This window comes from Corvus moneduloides, chromosome 2 (assembly GCF_009650955.1).
Source record: "Corvus moneduloides isolate bCorMon1 chromosome 2, bCorMon1.pri, whole genome shotgun sequence".
NCBI classification, from domain to species: Eukaryota; Metazoa; Chordata; class Aves; order Passeriformes; family Corvidae; genus Corvus; species Corvus moneduloides.
The window spans coordinates 10898260-10915762 of NC_045477.1; the positions used below are offsets into that span (position 1 = coordinate 10898260).

Genomic DNA, 17503 nt, shown 5'->3' on the forward strand with positions numbered 1-17503 from the left:
GCAAAACTGGAATTCAACATAATATGATACAAGTGCACATGCCCACATAAAAAATAATACACATATAATTAAATAACGTAACCCCAAATCACATCTGTGGAAGACAGTGGTCACAGAAAGCCAGTAAGGCATTCTTCAAAATATTTTCCTTTCAGAATGCATAGCAAAATTTCCCCCTGCGGTGACTGTCTATAGGTATTCTGGTGATCGATGAATCACACAGCTCATCTTGTGATCTTTCCCAATGTGCAAAGACAATGTAAGTGCCATTAAACATATCAGTCACTGCTGAATTTCTGCTGGAGAGATTATGAACAGATACATTCAGAGCCAGCAACTGCCCTTGCCATGAATCAAAAATGTGTACTGCTAAACTGATTTAGGGCCTCAAACTACATTATCTGTAAAATGAAATTACCATATTCTTTGTTTGGAAAGGGAATTGAAAAGACCAATATAGATCAAGTAAATTTACATGCATAATACATTACATTATCCTGTGTTCTCAACACATCTCACTTTCTCTACATGAGGTGCACTTTTGAGAGCACATGCAAGCTTTTGTAACATAGCTTTTGTTTAAATTAGGCTTTAAGCAAGTTTATGAAGCAGTTATAAATGCCAGAGGATTCATGAAAGACAACACATCTTCTGCAACTTGAGTAGTACAAAAACTCTTACCAATCCCTGTGTTCCTTTCAGATTAAAGAGCAATAATATACCATCAAAGGGCACCAGAAAAGAAATTAGTCAAGATGCTGAGCCATATTTTCCCAAGAATATAAATTAAGCAAAGTATATTATCGGGAACAAAAATGTATCTACATGTTCCTCATGTGTTATATTGTCTCTAACTCTCTCTATAGGAATAATTCAAGGTAACATTTTTTATTAGTACTGCTCTTCTATTTAAATACACTGAAAAAGCAATTAAAACTGACTGAAAGAAATTAATAACTTTCTGATAAATAACCATTGTAGATAATCACATGTAAAAGGTCTTCTAAAAATTAGAAAACAATTGACAAGCAGAAGAAGCTGTGGACTGAATGTGAAGATCAAAGGAGATGAGAAACAATATAACCAACATACAGATAAAAGAATGCCAGTCACTGGTGCCCAGGAGCTGTAATGCAGAACAAGCTCCTAGGACAGCTCAAAGAGTGAAATTCTATTAATGTTGGATTTTAAAGTATATCCTGAGCAGGGCTGCTGCAGAAAGAGTAAAGCAAGGCCACGTTAAACAGAGAATTTATCCTCCTCACAGTAATAGAGCCAATGCATTAACAAGTTAATTAGGAAGGGAAAAAAAAAAAAGGAAGTAGAAAGAGTAGATGTTCTTCCTAAAACACAGAGAGATTGAAATTAAGTTTTATGTCATTATTATCCAAGAGGCTTTTTTCTCAAGACACCAAGCACTGAGTCTTTGCCCTGATACATGGCAGTGTCTCTGTCTCCACACACTGCACCAGGAGGCTCCACCACCAGCTTTAGAGAAGTTCCTTTATAACTCTGCTACAATTCAATTCTTCAATTCCCACAATCCTGGTCTTTAAAATATATTTTTCCTTCAAAACAATATTCAACAGCATGAAGAAATTGACTTAAGTGATGCAGATTTCTTCAGTTCTCCTCCTAATTCCCTTCTGCTGATCTTCAATACTCAAAAGCAGATTGCAACTTTAAAAATAAAAATGGAAATAAAATTTCAGCAAAGCATAGAGGTTTGTTTTTTTTTTTCCCAGAGTGATAACAAACAGCAAGAACATTACCCAGATTTTAAGACTGTCACTTTTTTAGAGCAGAAGCCAAAGAGTCTATCAGTGGGAAAAAAATCAAAATTGCAAAGTTGAAAACCAACTTTTGTCCAGATTTTTAATGGACTTTTTATCCTTCACCGTGATCTGTAACCTTAAAGTATTTTAAGTACGAATCTGTTCATTATTAAACACATATTATTAATCTAAGTTTTATTGAATTTACTTTTACACATAAATTGAAAATTAATTGAATTAAGAGATTCTTGACATCAAAGCAGACAGTAATTCATTAAAACATGTTTTCTCTTAGAACAAACATGCACAAACCCATCTCAAGTCCATGGATAATCAGACAGATAACAATAAATAGCTCAGCCAGACCCATTGCAGGATGATGAATAGCAAATAAGGACTGTAGACAAATTCTCAAGTTTTACCACAATCTCCAGCAGTATGAAATCACCGTAACTAGTGGGAACTGCATCAGTGTCACAATTTTTCCTCTGTCTTCATCAGCCTCAGGACTTTTCCATGCTCCCATCTCAGATCAGTTTTTCCCCCAACTGATTTGATCTGTTTCTAGACAAGGACTACCTGGTAAGAACTGTCATCATTGATTATTAAATAGATGTTACCACAGCTAAGACTCAAAAGCAGATTTTCCCCTCATTTGAAGTGGCATAATCCTAGGAATTTCACTGGAATAATCCTGTCCATAAGAAAGATGCTGAGTACATTCCAGATACTACCCCAGACACACCCTGATACACAGAACAACACTGCAGTTCTTCTCAAGCAAGTACAAGAGAAAAGACGCAATCTTAGATTTCTAGAAGACACTTAACCAGGGGCATCCCTCAAGGGCTATATTCTGTATAACATGCTACTCTTTTAAACCAGAAGCAGCAGATCTCATCTGCTTTCCAGAGAAATGCTGAACCTAATAAGTGAAAAACAGGCTCTCCCTACCTCTTCTCTGGAGATAAAAGAAATTAAGAACACTATCTTGTGGTTTCTTGAAGTAAGCACTAATTACACTATAATTATGATAATGGAATTCAAAATTTCAACATGTCAGTAAGACTTAAAAATATAACTAAAGAATGCTTTTTGAAATACACAATCTAAGACTTGGTATTGTTTTTATTTGGGTGTGTCTGCCACTGCTTTTCACTCATCCAGTCCTGCAGCAGCTTTCTCTAAGATTTCTAAGGAGCCTTTACCTTCATGGAGAAGAAAGCTCGTGACATGCTCAAATAGCATGAAAGTTTTCTTCCAATTTTTCTATAATTAAGCAGAGTAAAATCCTTCAATATGTCTCAAAAACATTTTCTCTAACTTTCAGAAAAAAATTGTTGGTTTTGTTTGTTTTTTTTTTTTTTTTTACGTAGACTTCCACTTCTTCTCCCAATAAAGTTCTAAGCAGTGGGCAAACCATTTTCTCCATTACTCCTATTTACAGAGCTAAGGATCCCTTTTTTCTGTTTTTCCACTGTCAGTACAATGGACTTACAAACTAGGTTAAATTACCAAGCCAGAGGCACTAATCTCAAGCAGTGTGGTAAATCTGTGACTTTTCTCTCTCTAGACTTTCTGAAATTACACAGTGCACTTTTAATGTACAGACAAGGTCCAGTTGGTAGAAAGCTAATTGTTAACTAAAGCAATGTGTTGGAGATGTAAAAGCAATGTAAGGAGAAGCCTCCTCCATGGGGAAGACAGTGAAGAATTTGTTGCTCATTTGCCCCACCACAGACCTGTCCATGCTTGGAACCACAGAAGGAATTTCCCTGGTGATATCTTATCACAAATTATGTGAGCGTGGAAACCACAGGGTTGTGCCCAAGGCTGCAAGAAAACAGGGAGGCTGCGAGGAGTGCTGGTATTCACAGGATGTAGGAGCCCAGAGTAAAGAGGAAGGTTACGCTTAAGCATATCAAAACTTTGATTTTTGTGAGGGCTGAGTGTCCTTGTCTCCAGGAGCTTTTGCTGAGTGATCAGCATCTCTAGAAACAAAACTGGATTTTGTCTCTCTCGTTTTTTTCCATTATTTTAAGTTTGCTCATGCAATGAAACACAGTAATTAAAAACACTGGTTTTTGAGGGAAAATCTTAGAAAAAAGAAAAAAAAATACTGCATTTTACTTCTCTGTGCAATATAATTCTGCAACCATGAAATTGTTTCACTATTTAGCTAGTGAGGCTGATGCAGTTTCAAACCTAGTAGCATGGACTCAGTGCTAGGAAGAGAGCTAACATGACAGTTGAGCCAAGAACAAGATTTGTGGATTCAGATATCAATGACTGAAAAAGTAATTTCTGTTAAAGATACTCTCACTATGGAACAGAAATTCTAAAACAAGAGCTTTACGTTGTTGTTGTTCAAGCAACGTTTACCAAAACTAACTAATCTGTAAAAGCATCATACATCCCTGCCCCCCAATTTTGAACACACTAAGAAGTTTTCATGAGGTTATTTAGTAATGGCTCTTGAAAGAAGTAATGTATTCTGAGTATTCCTTAGATCATGCTTTGAAGTAAAAAATCAATAGTGTTTAACTGATGAACACATTTTCTTCAGCCATTCTGGTATGTGTTTAAGCCTGTTCATCAGTTTGAAAGTGCACATCTGATCAGTGCTCTTTCAACACCTAAAGGCAATGTACATGTGTTCATTTAATTTGTGGACAAAAGTAAAGAGTTTGCTTGTGCTTGCTGGTTTTCTAATGTCAATGATGCTTTATGGTTGTCCCAAAATCTGTTCAACACACAAAAAAATATGCCAATAACCAAAGGAGAGGAACATGTATGCATGGGGGGATGAAGTGTTATTTAAATATTCCTTCTGGTTTATAACTGTTTGATCAACATATTTTTTAATATGATAGCAAACATTTCAAGCAATGCTCCAAGCACAGGATGTGGACATAGGATTCAAAGGAAGGCGCCACCTTATTAATTTTTTTTTTTTTTTTTGATAGTCTGGAGCTGCAAGGTGAAGTTATGTGCCAGCTTGAAGTACTCTAAATCGAGCCACAATCACAATCTCTTTGCTTGTGGCCATAGCCCTCTTCTGTACCAAGCTCCCCTGTAACCCAAGAGTGTGCAAACAAAGGGATCAGCTAAATGAATGCCATCCTCTCTTTTCGGGCCAATCCCTACCTGGATCAGTTCCTTGAGCAGGGGTTCCAGCAGATGTACCCAAGCACTGACACCAGTGGACGAGCTGGAGGGAGATCCTGCAGACAGGACTCTTGGAAGTTGAAGGAGACGGAAAACCTGGCTCAGGCTGACTCCATCTGCCAAAGAATGGCAGCCCCTTCTCAATGGTGGCTGGAAACATTCTTCCAGCCTATGTTTTATTCTCTTCTGTTTATTTCTGTCACAGCACTGGTCTGCTCTTAAGTAGATGTTATACTTCCCCCACATTTTCCCCCTTGTGACTGGAAAAGCCACATCATTTTCGCTCCCTTGCAGCTGCAAAGAAAACCCTCACAAGCTTGGTTTTCTATTGCCCCCCATCTCCATTATCTCTGTGTGTATGAGACTGAATACAGGTTGCCAAACTTCTATAAAGTATTTCAAATGTCTTCAAAGGGATGAAAAATAGACAAGCATATATTCCATTTATTCCAACAAAATATGTGCAGGAAGCTTCATGCATCCCCAGAGTCCTTTTGAATTCAGATTTTACTCAGAAGAAAGTGATGTAAAGGAAGGTGCAAAAATTTGTTAGTTATCATGGGATGGGGGCTAAATCTAGACTTTAAAGAAAATTGATGACTAAATAAAACCCAGTTAATTTCACAGTCACTCTGTAGCCAAATAAATACTCTTTCCCTTTTAAGAATATTCAAAGCAAAACTATTAGAACATCCTTTAGTACATCAAATCACATACTGTGTGTAGTCATATGCTTTATATACTTGCAGTCAAACTAAAACTGCAGATCCACACTTACAGTACTCAGTTTCTAAAATTAGACTTTTAGATCCTTAGCTATGCACAAGCCACCTCCTCAAATATATTGAGCTTCCTCTGAAGTTAAAAAAATTGTGAATTTCTTACTACTCAAAATCAGGTTGGTTCTATGAAACATAGGGAAATACTTTTAGGACTCTGAGTCTGAAACTTTTGGTCAGCCTTTCATAAGCTTTTCCAAGGTAAAAGAGCCTGGCAGCATATTTAATCTCGCATTACTTAAGAAATACTGTTAGTCATACAACATGATAACGTATTAAAAAATACTTCATGCAGTTTATCCTTGAAATTACATAAAATAAATTACTTAAATTAGATAAATGGCAAACTATATAAAGTGTTATGCTTAAAATCACATAAAGTAAACAGTGAATCATCCCAGCACAGCTGGCTGTGCTCTGCAAGTGCTGCAACTCCACCATCACATCAAAAGCTCCACATCCAACCAGACCCCTCATGCCTCACAATAACTCACACTGAAGCCCAGGCTGCCTGGGTCCATGTAAATGCCTCTACTTTCATTTATTTAACATTTAAACTAGAGTTGGTGTACTACATGCACCCTAAATAATACACATGCTGATCAGTCTGCAGGGAGACTGAATCTGAGACACACAGCTTTGTATCACAGTCACCAGTAATACCGTGCCAGAGATACTTAAGGTTTCTAACGCTGGTACCTTTTGCCATAAAAATGATTAAACTGCAATAGAGCTGAAATTGGAACTGAAATATAAGACTGGATCACTTGCATAATAAACTTTGATTTAGTCATTAAAGAGATTATTGCTTCACTTCCCTGTAGACAGTAAGGACAGGCAACACCCTCATCTAGTTCTGTGGGGTGATGCCCTGTGGTTGCATTTGATTTTTATTTCTCCGATTTGATCATAAGTAAATCAAATCATTCTAAGTTCTGAAAATGGAAATTCTTTCAGTGAAGTACAAAGGAGATCTGAACAAACTAGGTTTTGGGGAGAAGGCATTCTTTAACCTGAATTTCCCAGCCCTAGGTCTGGTCCTTTCCCTCTGAAGTCTTCTCATCTCCAACTCTTCTCCCCAGTCCGAAAGCACCTAAAACACCTTGGGAGGTGTTGCCAGCACTGCTGACAGATTACTCTTGTGCCAGGGCACCCCGGGGTGTGCACAGAGTCTCTGCGTGCTTCCTCCTGAGGCTCAGCTCACCCCAAGGACCATCCCAGAGTGGCTCAGTCTGCCACCCCTCAGCTGGGGTGGGTACTGACCTGGAAAAAGGACCAGATCCTGTTACAGAGACCACCATGTAAAGAGTCAGACCTTTCAAAGCTGCCCAGCAGCCTGAGTGGGCACAGTTTCCCCCACAGGGGAATGTGTGAGTTGTTTCCAAGATGAATAAGGGGTTTATGTCCTCCAGGAGTGGTGGCTGTCCTGATGGTCTCACCCCCTCTCTGAACCTTTTAGTCACACAGCCTTCCACACAGTTAAAAACACATGGGCAGCTTAATTCACAGTCTACAAATTCTCCCAGATGCCCCTGGACAGACACAAAACATATCCACATGCATTTGGCTGGGTACACTCAAACCTTTCCTCCCCCCCCATATGTGTGACAAAGATACACAACAAAGTGAAAACATTGTTGAAAGAAATTCAGAAGGGGATAGGCCTTAGCAACACCTAAAATCTGCTTTCTGATTTAAGATAAACTCAAAACAATACTTAATCTTCTTTTCCTAGTTTTTTGGTCTCCCTATTATAAATCCTTCTCATAAACTTGAACCATGGTGTGTTATTTCAGTTTAAAGGGGAAAAGAAATTCCAGTTGATCTGTATTTCCAGGTTCTGCTTTTAGACTCCAGTCTATCTTGATCATTAGTTTATAAATCCCAGTTTAAAGCACATTTAGAGACTGCATTCCAATGAATCATTCTGAAAGGTTTTCTGGCATGCAGACTTAAAAACAGCTAGAAAAGAAAACGGCATCTTTATGTTTCTCTGGACCCACAAACAGGACTCATTTCACTCTCTGACATCTGACTTTGCACCTAAATCAGGAGCAGTTTTCTACCCATAAGTCCATTCTTTTAGTTGTATGTGAGTGGTTTTTCTTTTTAGTGAATTCCAAGGAGAAAAATACAGGTGAACAGAGATGGTTTTGTCATAAATACAGAATTACACAGCAAGACCACAGAAAACATGTTCTCAGAGCTTGTAACTCCAGCAATGGAGTTTTCATTAATCGCACCACAAAATGTTCCGGATCCGTTAACTTGTACTGATCGTGACCAGGGCCCACACTGACACACAACCTACACAGATACCAACACTTTCCAAAGATGCCTACACTTTGCAGCACCTTGAGACAGGTGGTACGGAAAAGCTAGAGCATGGTCTAGCTCAGCTGTTGCTGTCCACCATGCAAGTGACTTCAGCATAGGTGATGCTGTGAGTCATACAATGCATTTCCAGCTGCACATATCCAGCTTCACCCTTGCCCTCTGAACAACAGAGCTGGAAGTTGGTATGCAGGTCTCTGGCTGTCTGGAGCCTCTTAAAAACAAAAATTTAAAAAAAACCCCAAACTCTGTTTCCATTTTGGGATGGGCTTCCCAGTGAGCTGCAGTGGAGAAGTTTGCGTGCTGACATCTCACCAAGCGACACCACGAATGCCATGCACACACCAACACAAAAAAACAACAGCACTGAGATATAAGCAAAAGCTGATCCTTAATGGTCAATGGAAAGGGGAGGTGCACACATTCTGTTTTGGAGATCAGAAATGCTCAGACTACATGACATTACAACTGTGTTCTGACAGATCCTGAACTTAGAGCTTTCCCAGAAAGCAGGCATCCTCTTCAAGTCACACAGCTCTCACAGTAATATCACGTATGAAACAAACCACTGGACAGCAGGTATGCCGAGTTTTTGCTGATTCAGAGCTCCGAGTAAGCAAGACAAATTGCTTGTTAGCCTCCTTGAAACAGGTATCTTCCTTATGTTCTGTTTCAGCTGCAAAAAACACTTTAAGAAAAGCAAAAGCCCATATTAAGATATTTTCTGCAGTCAGGTTCATAGGTTATTTTCTACCCATGATAAAAATTCAGCTCTTTGCCTCTGTCTGAGAGTAGGTAAGAGACCAAAGCAATACAGCCCTCATTTACCAGGCTTAATTGAAAATAGGAGAAAGGGAAAAAAGTTAAGAGCATTTCTTAAATCCCAGGAACTTGACAGTGACATATATTCCTAAGTCACATACCTCTGGGAAGAGGTCATGCTGCCCAGAGTAAATAACAGCTTGTAATTTGCAACGAGGATACCCAGCAGCAGCACTGTGAGATACATGTGATAATGTGATTTACAGGACCAGGAAATAATTTTCAGATACATGTGCTGCATTAACAATCCAGGTTAAGCGTCAGCTGCAACTTTTCCCTTGAAGGTACAGTAGGTGGAAGATTAAACGCAACAAAAGGAAATGTTGAGGGGGGAGGGAGGAGTCTCTCCTGCTGAGATGTTGTGATAAATTATTAAAACTTCTTTTTAATGTTGATGCTACTCTTTAACCTCAGATCACAATACTGACAGCAGAGAAAAACTGGAAGTGCTATTAAAGCTGTGATAAACATACCATGCTGTGGCAACACTTGTAAAGGGGGAAAAAAAAAGTAAAAAAATCCTGGGGGTGCCTCCAATCAGCAACATCAAGAAACAATCAGGGAGAAAATATCAAGCTATCTACAATCCACAGTCCCTCAGTCCAAATATTTATGAGATACCATTTATGCTCACTGAGCTATATTAGATTATGAGACCTCAATAACCCATGTTTTCCATAAACAAATGTCATGCAAGGAAGCAAAACAAAGTGAACTTTATGAAAAGGCACATTTAGTGAACTGCTCACAGCACACACAGGGTAAATCTTCTCAGCAGTTTCTAACAGAAGAGGAAAATGGATTGCTGCCTTCAAAAATCATAAGTGTTTTCTCAACACAGCATTTTTTTCGATAAAGTTAATGCAATTTATCTTTATTAACACATCAACACTGACATAGCCAGTCAGCCAATTAGTGCTGCTGGCAGTGCATTTCACAACAACCATGTACTCTAAAAAAATGTCTGTCTAGTCATTTTTACCACATATACTAACAATTCTGCCCTCAAAATAGGCTTCTTGCTTGCTTTCTCTCTTCTTCTCCAATACTGTAGCCCCCTATGACAGGGGTAACATCACTTCCAATAAAGCCACAAGAGTCCCAGAGGCTCCATAACGAAAAGAACAATCTGAATTCTCACAATCCAAAAAAACCACTAAATTTCTAAATGGCATACATTTATCTGCATCAAGGCCTTAAATATTATTCTGCTAATAGTACAATGTAAAGCAAAATTCCCACAAGGAATGCATACCTTACACAGCATCAGCCAAGCAAACTAGCAAGAAAACAAATTAAACTCCATGCTCTCTTTTTAGCATCCCACTGCAAGCCCACACAGCAACCTGAAATCTGAGTCACTCAAAATAGCACAGGTATTCTCCTTAGATTACTTTTGATACAGCTTCTTAGAATCTTACCCAAACATCCATTACAAAACTTTTCCTTTCCACTTACCCCCCTTCCAGTGTTTGCCTTTGGTCCTGCTAAGCTTGCTCAGGGTTGGTCCAGAGAAGAGCAACATCAAAATGAAAAGAAGTTCAAGCATACTGATTTTCCCCCGTTTCAATGATAACAACATTTCCACAAGTTACTTAAAAAAAAATATATATATAAAAAAAAAATTTAAAAATCTCACATCTTCTCCCCCACTTTGTGTTTACTTAGGGAAGAGTGATTAATCATTGAAAAATTAGAGCAAGGAGTAGCTTTGCTCTTCTCAGACGGTGAAGTAATATTTCAATGATGTAGCCCTGAGGAAAGCCACATTTCTCACTGATCCGATTTCTCCCACACAACATGCAGCCAGCACCGCTGCTACTACAGCAGCTATAAAATAATTTCTGCTCCTCACTTTGGTTTCTGTGGGAATATATTCCTCAGCTTACAGCGTGAGCTTGATTGAAAATGATAAATACAGTAATGCTTGTGTCCAGCAGAAAAGAGAAAAGATGTCAGGATTGTGAAAAAAGATGAGAAGCAGTTGTACTGACAGCTTTAAGCCTGACTGTCTGATCCTAATAGCTGTGCAACCAACCAAATTGCTCTTTTAAGAGTAATAAGGCTTCAGTGAAAGCTGGTGTCACTGCCACTTGGGTAGGTAGTGCAGGGCTTGAAAATCACCAAGGAACCTGCTGCAGATAACGACTGCCACGGTCCCAGCTCCGAACGCAGAGGGCTGAGCAGAATACAGTATGCACAGGGAGCATTTAATCTCTATTGTGTGCAGGAGATTTCCTGCTTTGCACTGTGCCACTGCTCAGGACTTCTCACTGCATTTTCTTAAGGCTTTACTTCATATTTTAAACTAAAATGCAAGCTTCAACACACTAATTACTTGCAGCATTTCTGAATTACTGCGTGGGAAGAACCCTGCATGCCTTTTTTTTTTTTTTTAAGTAGCAAAGAGGAAGAACAAATCTTTAGCAGTAGCAGCAATCTTTTTGCTGCACAGAGCAGCTATGCATTTTATATTTTCACACTGCCTATCCTTAGGATCTCCAGAATCCAGGGGGCAGGAGTACAGGGTGGAGAGGGAAGGAAAGAGAAAAGGGACATTCAGAAGTGTACATATTTTCAAAATAATAGACTGCAGTCAATTTTTCCTTTAATAGGTGGTACTGCCGCAGAAATAATAGAGCTACTACCTATATCTCCAAATGTTTGCATTTAAGAATGCTGAAGCTGGATCAGCAAACATAAGACTTTCTGTGAAAAATTTTGGATTTTCATGGAGGGTACTCTGAGAAAGATTCCTGACATTCAGACTGCTGAAACAGTCTTGAGATGCCCAGTACTTGCTTAAGTGTGCCCAAAAGATTGAATTCATCTATAGTCTGGCACTTTGTTGTTTCCATATAAGCATGCAGTACTCAAATCAATGAGTCACAAACCTTGTGCTGTAGATTTATATAAATAAAAAAAAATCAATGTCTTTAGAATGACAAAGCAACCATGGTCACAAATTCCCTGAAGTTATCACATTTTCAACCACAGACATGATGCCCTTTTCAGTGAAACATTAAAAAGATGGTATTAATAAATCTGAAGCCTTACTTATTCATCTGAATAAAGAATGATATTTTGACTGGTGGAGACGATCATGAACATCTGATATATGTTCAGAGATTTTTTTTTTAAACAAACAGCATGTAATGTCACAAACAAGAAAATATTAGGATTCCACCACCACCACATCAACAATGAAAGATCTTTTATTTTTAAGTTCTACAATATAATTATGGGCTTGTTAGAGGATGTAACATTTGCATTTAGACAGAAAACAAACACATGCTGATGTACAGTTTTTCATCCCTCTGTGCATTAATTTTTAAAAGTTATAAGACAGCTTACCAGATGCTGAGTCTGATACATCAAGGATGATGTTTATGGCTCTTAGTTGCCAAAAATTAGGTCAGTATCTATCACGTAGAGTCACTAAGCTGTGGCTTCTGTTAAATTTCTCCATCAAGCCATTCTTAATCACCAGTCTCTTTGCTAATAATTAAAATGCCATTTCTCTTATTTCTCTCCCAACTGTTACTGAAATGAAGCAGGCAGACACTTGTGTTTGTTTTACTTGCTAGCACCATGTGACATGTTGAAGAACTAAAAAAAACTTAGGAGTTCACAGAGGTTTCACGATTTTTACATCTGGACAATAAGATAACCTTAAACTAAACAACCACCAGCCTCACCCTCCTCAGGTACCACTAAGTAAATTCACTTTTGTCATCAGAAAGCAAACACCTTCAATACCCAAAACGTGTGACAATATCAGTCACACTTTAGAACTTTTGACAGATCATTGTCTTGGCACTCGCTGCAGCCTTATGTCACTTTTACCTTCCACATCCTTTCTTCAGTCTCTGTCTAGCCTTCAAATCTTATAACCCCCTGAAAGTTTATCACACTATGCTGTTTCTACCCCTACCCATGAGTAAGTCAACTGCAATGGGGAAAACTGTTTCCAATGGTGGCAGGCATCCTTAAAAATACCTCCTTGGTCCCTATACTGCAGAAGAATTCAATCCAGCCTGGATACCTTGTATTCTCAGCATTAATGAAAGTAGTGGTTTTTACAAGGTATGATGAGTTTCTGTCAGCTTTCTGCCAGCTCCCGCATGAGCCTCCAGTAGCTCAGCAGGATCAAGTACTGCCTGAGTAGCAGCTCAGGTGATATGGCAGGAGAAGGGAAGAACGACCAAGGAACATAAGGAAAACCACCAAGGTTGCTGGTCATGGGCATGTTTGGTTCGGTCTAATGCCTGAAGCACCCAGATTTTCACTCTGGTGATGGTTTTCTGGGTTATTTTACAAAAGATAAGTTATTGAATCCACTTAGGATTTTACTAGGAGTGAGCAGGCAGACCTTCAAGGAAACATAGAAAAAGTGTTGTCCCTTCTTATGAAATTTAGTGGGTTTTTTAATGTCCTCATTTCTAGGTTCATAAGAATTTCATTTTTCCAGAGTTGAAATGCCCTCAGAGGAAAGATATAGCTTTAAGAAAGATTATACAAACATCATCGGATGAAACATCAGAAAGACAAATAAAAGAAACCCAACATTTATTTTTCTTTCAAGTATCATTATTTTTAAGTCAACATCATGTTTTAGATATGTAAAAGGAATGTTTTGTAATTCCATTTCATGCTTTGAATGTGCAGTAGTGGAAACAGAAAGAAAAGTAACCAGTCTGAAGTCCACCTTTATGTCTGTTACTATTAAAACTCCTCCAAGAGCTACAAGAAACAAAACAATCCCATGTCAGCTAAATGTCCTTGATGACTGTCTAGTTCCTTTTTTGAATCATTTATGCTTTGCTCTACACCCATAGGTCCTAGCAATGAGTTCCACATATTTAATTACTTCCTCTTGTTTCTTTGTAAAGTATATTTGATCATTTTATTGAGATAATTTAGGGGTTTCCTCACTAAAAAAAGAAAATCCTCTTCACCTTTCCTCATATTATGGTTTTCCAACATACCCTTCAAACAACTTACTCCAGCAAAAAAAGTAATTTCTCAGACCAAAGATTCCCATACTCACAATTGTCCTTGCTGCCTTCACCTTAAGTATATCCAGTTCTAATTTAGTGTTTATGAGATGAAGTCAAGAGAAAAGCCTTCAGCATTCAAAATGAATTACCAGTTGTATATTCTCTTCCTCATTCTGCTCATGAAGCCAAAGGGCAGCAGCTACGATTAAGCTGAAGCTATGTTTATAAATGCCTACAGCATTAATAAATACAGAGATTCTTTTTAATTAACAGAATTGTGGGATGTTTACTCAGAGTCAGTATACACCAGCAACCTAAATAACAAACCCCCCGGGGTGTGACTCAGGAAAAAATATGTCAGAGTTGGTTTAATCTGTAGTAGTTGGTATACCAACCAGCTACCTGGTCACCCTTCCTTTCCGTAGTTTCCTTCTTTTTACTAATCCCTGTCTGGCACAAAAGGCTACTGGTGTAAGCACTTGGTTAAAACCCCCATGCTTGAATAAATAGCAACAATAATTTCACAGAAGCTTGAATATCAGAGCCCTGAGCAACATGGTCTTGTAAGCGTTATATTTTGGAGAGCTGTGCTGCTTTCAGACTGTAGGAGGCAAAGGCAGAAGCCTCGACTGCTTGCTTGCTGACATGTTCTTGGCCCCTTTTATTTGCCATCCAGATTCCATTTCACTACAGGGAAGATTATGGACTTCCTCAAGATCCTTCAGTAACTGCAAGAAATAACACCTCAATCAAACCCAACGTTCAGTAGCACAGGCATTTTTCATGGTATATCCTGGCACTTATAATTATAGAATTGTCTTAACACTTGGAGAAGCTCGGAAAGATTTGCAGCCTTCATTCTTCCAATTTCAGAACACTGGACTATCAAAATTAAAAACTTAAGAGCTTTCAGAAATAGATAGAAATGACTGTTTAGACAGTCACAACTAAGATGAGAAGGAATGGAGATAGAAGCTGAAATGTCCATCCCCTCCCCCCTAAGAAGTTACCAATATTTTATTTTTCCCTACCTCTCTCCTTCTCCATCATCCCAAAGTTCCAAACAGCCAGCATCGGGCAGCATGAAAATGCCCATGACTAAATGAACTTTGCAAAAGGAATATAATCAACACCAAACACTACAAGATGGAAATATCACATCCTTCACTGAAGGCATGAAGAATATTTTTCTGCTGTCTCCCTCACCATTTACAGAGGCCCAAGTCGCTATGAGCCATAATTAATTCAGTTCTTTTTAGGCATGAAAATTGTTTTGATTTTAAATACTTTCAGCTTAGGGCATTCTAAATATCTGTGGAAACCTCCTGGGGATTTCTGTTAGCCACGGACACCAATGGAAGCAACATTTTAGATACTTGTAACATAATAAAATGCCAAATAAGTACAGAGCCTTCTTAAATCAAAAACGTATTTGAAATTCCTTCCAATTCATGTGATTTCCAGGGGTTAAGAAACCAGTGCTTGCCCAGAGCAGAGCCTGCACTTTCATTGCAGGTATTGTGAAAAATCATTTCTATTCCCCCTTCACAAATATAACCAAGTGAGATGAAGTTCTGACAGTCACTGCATGCCAGTCCCCAGATACTAGGTTCATTTTGGTTTTTGCTGGTAATAAAGACCCAAAAAAGAGTGTCTCTCTTCATAACTAACCAGTAGCTTTGCCTCTTGCATAAGACAACATGAAAGCTTGATGTACAGCAATACACTATAATAACAGCTTTAGTGCAGTAAAAGAAAGGCATCAATAAAACAAGGACAATAAGTCCAAGATTCACATTTCTATACTGAGGGTTATTTCTTGTTTATGTGTAGAGGTCCAAGGCCTTTCTGATACTCTGCAAATTATATCATGTAGAACAAAGAAGTACATGAAATGTTTTTCATAATATTCTGCACTCATCAATCTGTATTTTTAGGAGGTTTACATTTAAGTATAATAGGAATCATAATAATTCACTTTGAATTTACCACTTATTTCAGTCTTAATTATGCAGAGTTTCAGTTCAAAAAGTATAAATTTTCTTAATGGAGCTTGTAGGCAACCAAAAACTGCTTATATATTTGATAAATAATGGGAAAAAAACCACCTTTTAGCTTTATCAATATTTTTAATAAAATTATTAACTTGGACCATCTTATCCACTATATTAAACACAAAGATTCTAAGATCTTTCAGCACTGACAAGATGCTATACTGTTACTTTGAAATGTAATTGCTAAACATGATCTATCAAAAAATGCTGCCTATGTTTAACAAACTTTACATACAATTAAACTTCAATATACTAAAATATATATAGAATTATATGTAACAATTCACAGTAAATATTACTTATTGAAAAATAACACAAATTGTTAAACAACATACATGTGCTGTTACCCAAGGAGCTGCTCTGGTAAGAAAAATACTATATGAAGTCATAAATCACAACAGGGGGTAAAACCACGAATGAGACTCTTTACTGTGTTTTGTGTTACAGACTGAAAATATATTTCTGGTTTTGACAAAGGGGAAATGGAAAAACCAAGAAGTTCTGGTCTTATTAAAAAACCCTTATATATGTTATCTTTTCATATTCTATTTTGCTCTATTTCCTGCCATGAAATAGAGCATTTATCCAAAACACAACTATGAAAATATCAGGAACAAAAAATTGGCACATGACACCTGTCCAACAGGAGCGGGGGGAAAGAGATTAATTGAAAGCAGAGCAACCTGAAGCTAGAAAAGATGCCAGGATTTATTTTCACAAGCTGTAAGTAGAGCAATAGGTATACCTTCAAAATACTTAATAAAATACTTCCAACTATCATACCAATTCTTTAAAAAAATTTTTGGCAGGGCTATTTCTGATGGCCATGATAAAGAAAGAGCAAAGCTTAAAAGCTGAAAGTACCAGTTCACACATATGGGAATCATAACCCACTTTCCATGACACTTAAAGGCTCTGATTTGTCAATAAACAAATTAAGGCTCTCATTCACTGTAAAATACATGTCCAGCTCACATTTCACTCATAAAACAGATTTTTAAATCTGAGAGCTTCAAATATTTTGTGTGTTTTCCAGTTTATTGACTTCTTTAGGAGTATTTTAGACGTATTCACTTTAAATTTCATTATGCACAGCTTTGAAGCCACAAAGTACTGATCTGGTCCTCTCCTCCAGCTTCCAATGAATTTTTGAAGCACTTTGGTACTGCAATACCCAGTAGCCTCATTAGGAAGAATCGACTAACACCAGTCAATCAAATGTCTCCCAATGTAATCAACAGAAATTAAACATGGAAAAGACAAGCTGAGTCATAGAATATCTCCACATAATAAAGACATAGGAAGGAGACAAGGTCTGTTGGAAAATGGTATTACATGGGATCTGAAATTTCAGATCAGAAAGAAAGGAGGACCAAGATACAACACAGATCATTCAGGAAATACTGCCAGTGACAAGAGATACATCTGCTTTCTCTGAACTTATATTGATCCAGTTGGTTTTACGCTCAGGATGCCTCCAGTGCTGCTGAAGGTGTCACATTTCAGGTGACTCGAAACAATGAAACTCTGACTAATTGCAGTTATTAAAGATATTAGCTTGCTTTTCCTTT

The 17503-nt window shown here is 37.9% G+C and overlaps 1 protein-coding gene across 9 annotated transcripts in view; it reads right to left on the minus strand.

Annotated features, from left to right (window-relative positions):
* ROBO2 (roundabout guidance receptor 2) overlaps positions 1 to 17503 on the minus strand; it is a 1045807-nt gene that overhangs the window by 866089 nt on the left and 162215 nt on the right. For 4 of the 9 annotated variants that reach the window (XM_032097109.1, XM_032097086.1, XM_032097099.1 and 1 more), the window contains exon 1: positions 10337 to 11019. The exons of 1 other annotated variant lie outside the window; for it this stretch is intronic. In XM_032097109.1, the coding sequence (XP_031953000.1) occupies positions 10337 to 10460 (124 nt within the window). In that variant the 5' untranslated portion in view covers positions 10461 to 11019. Of the gene's footprint in view, positions 1 to 10336; positions 11020 to 17503 lie in introns of those variants that run through there. 4 more of the 9 variants (XM_032097105.1, XM_032097080.1, XM_032097094.1 and 1 more) reach the window with 3 other exon arrangements.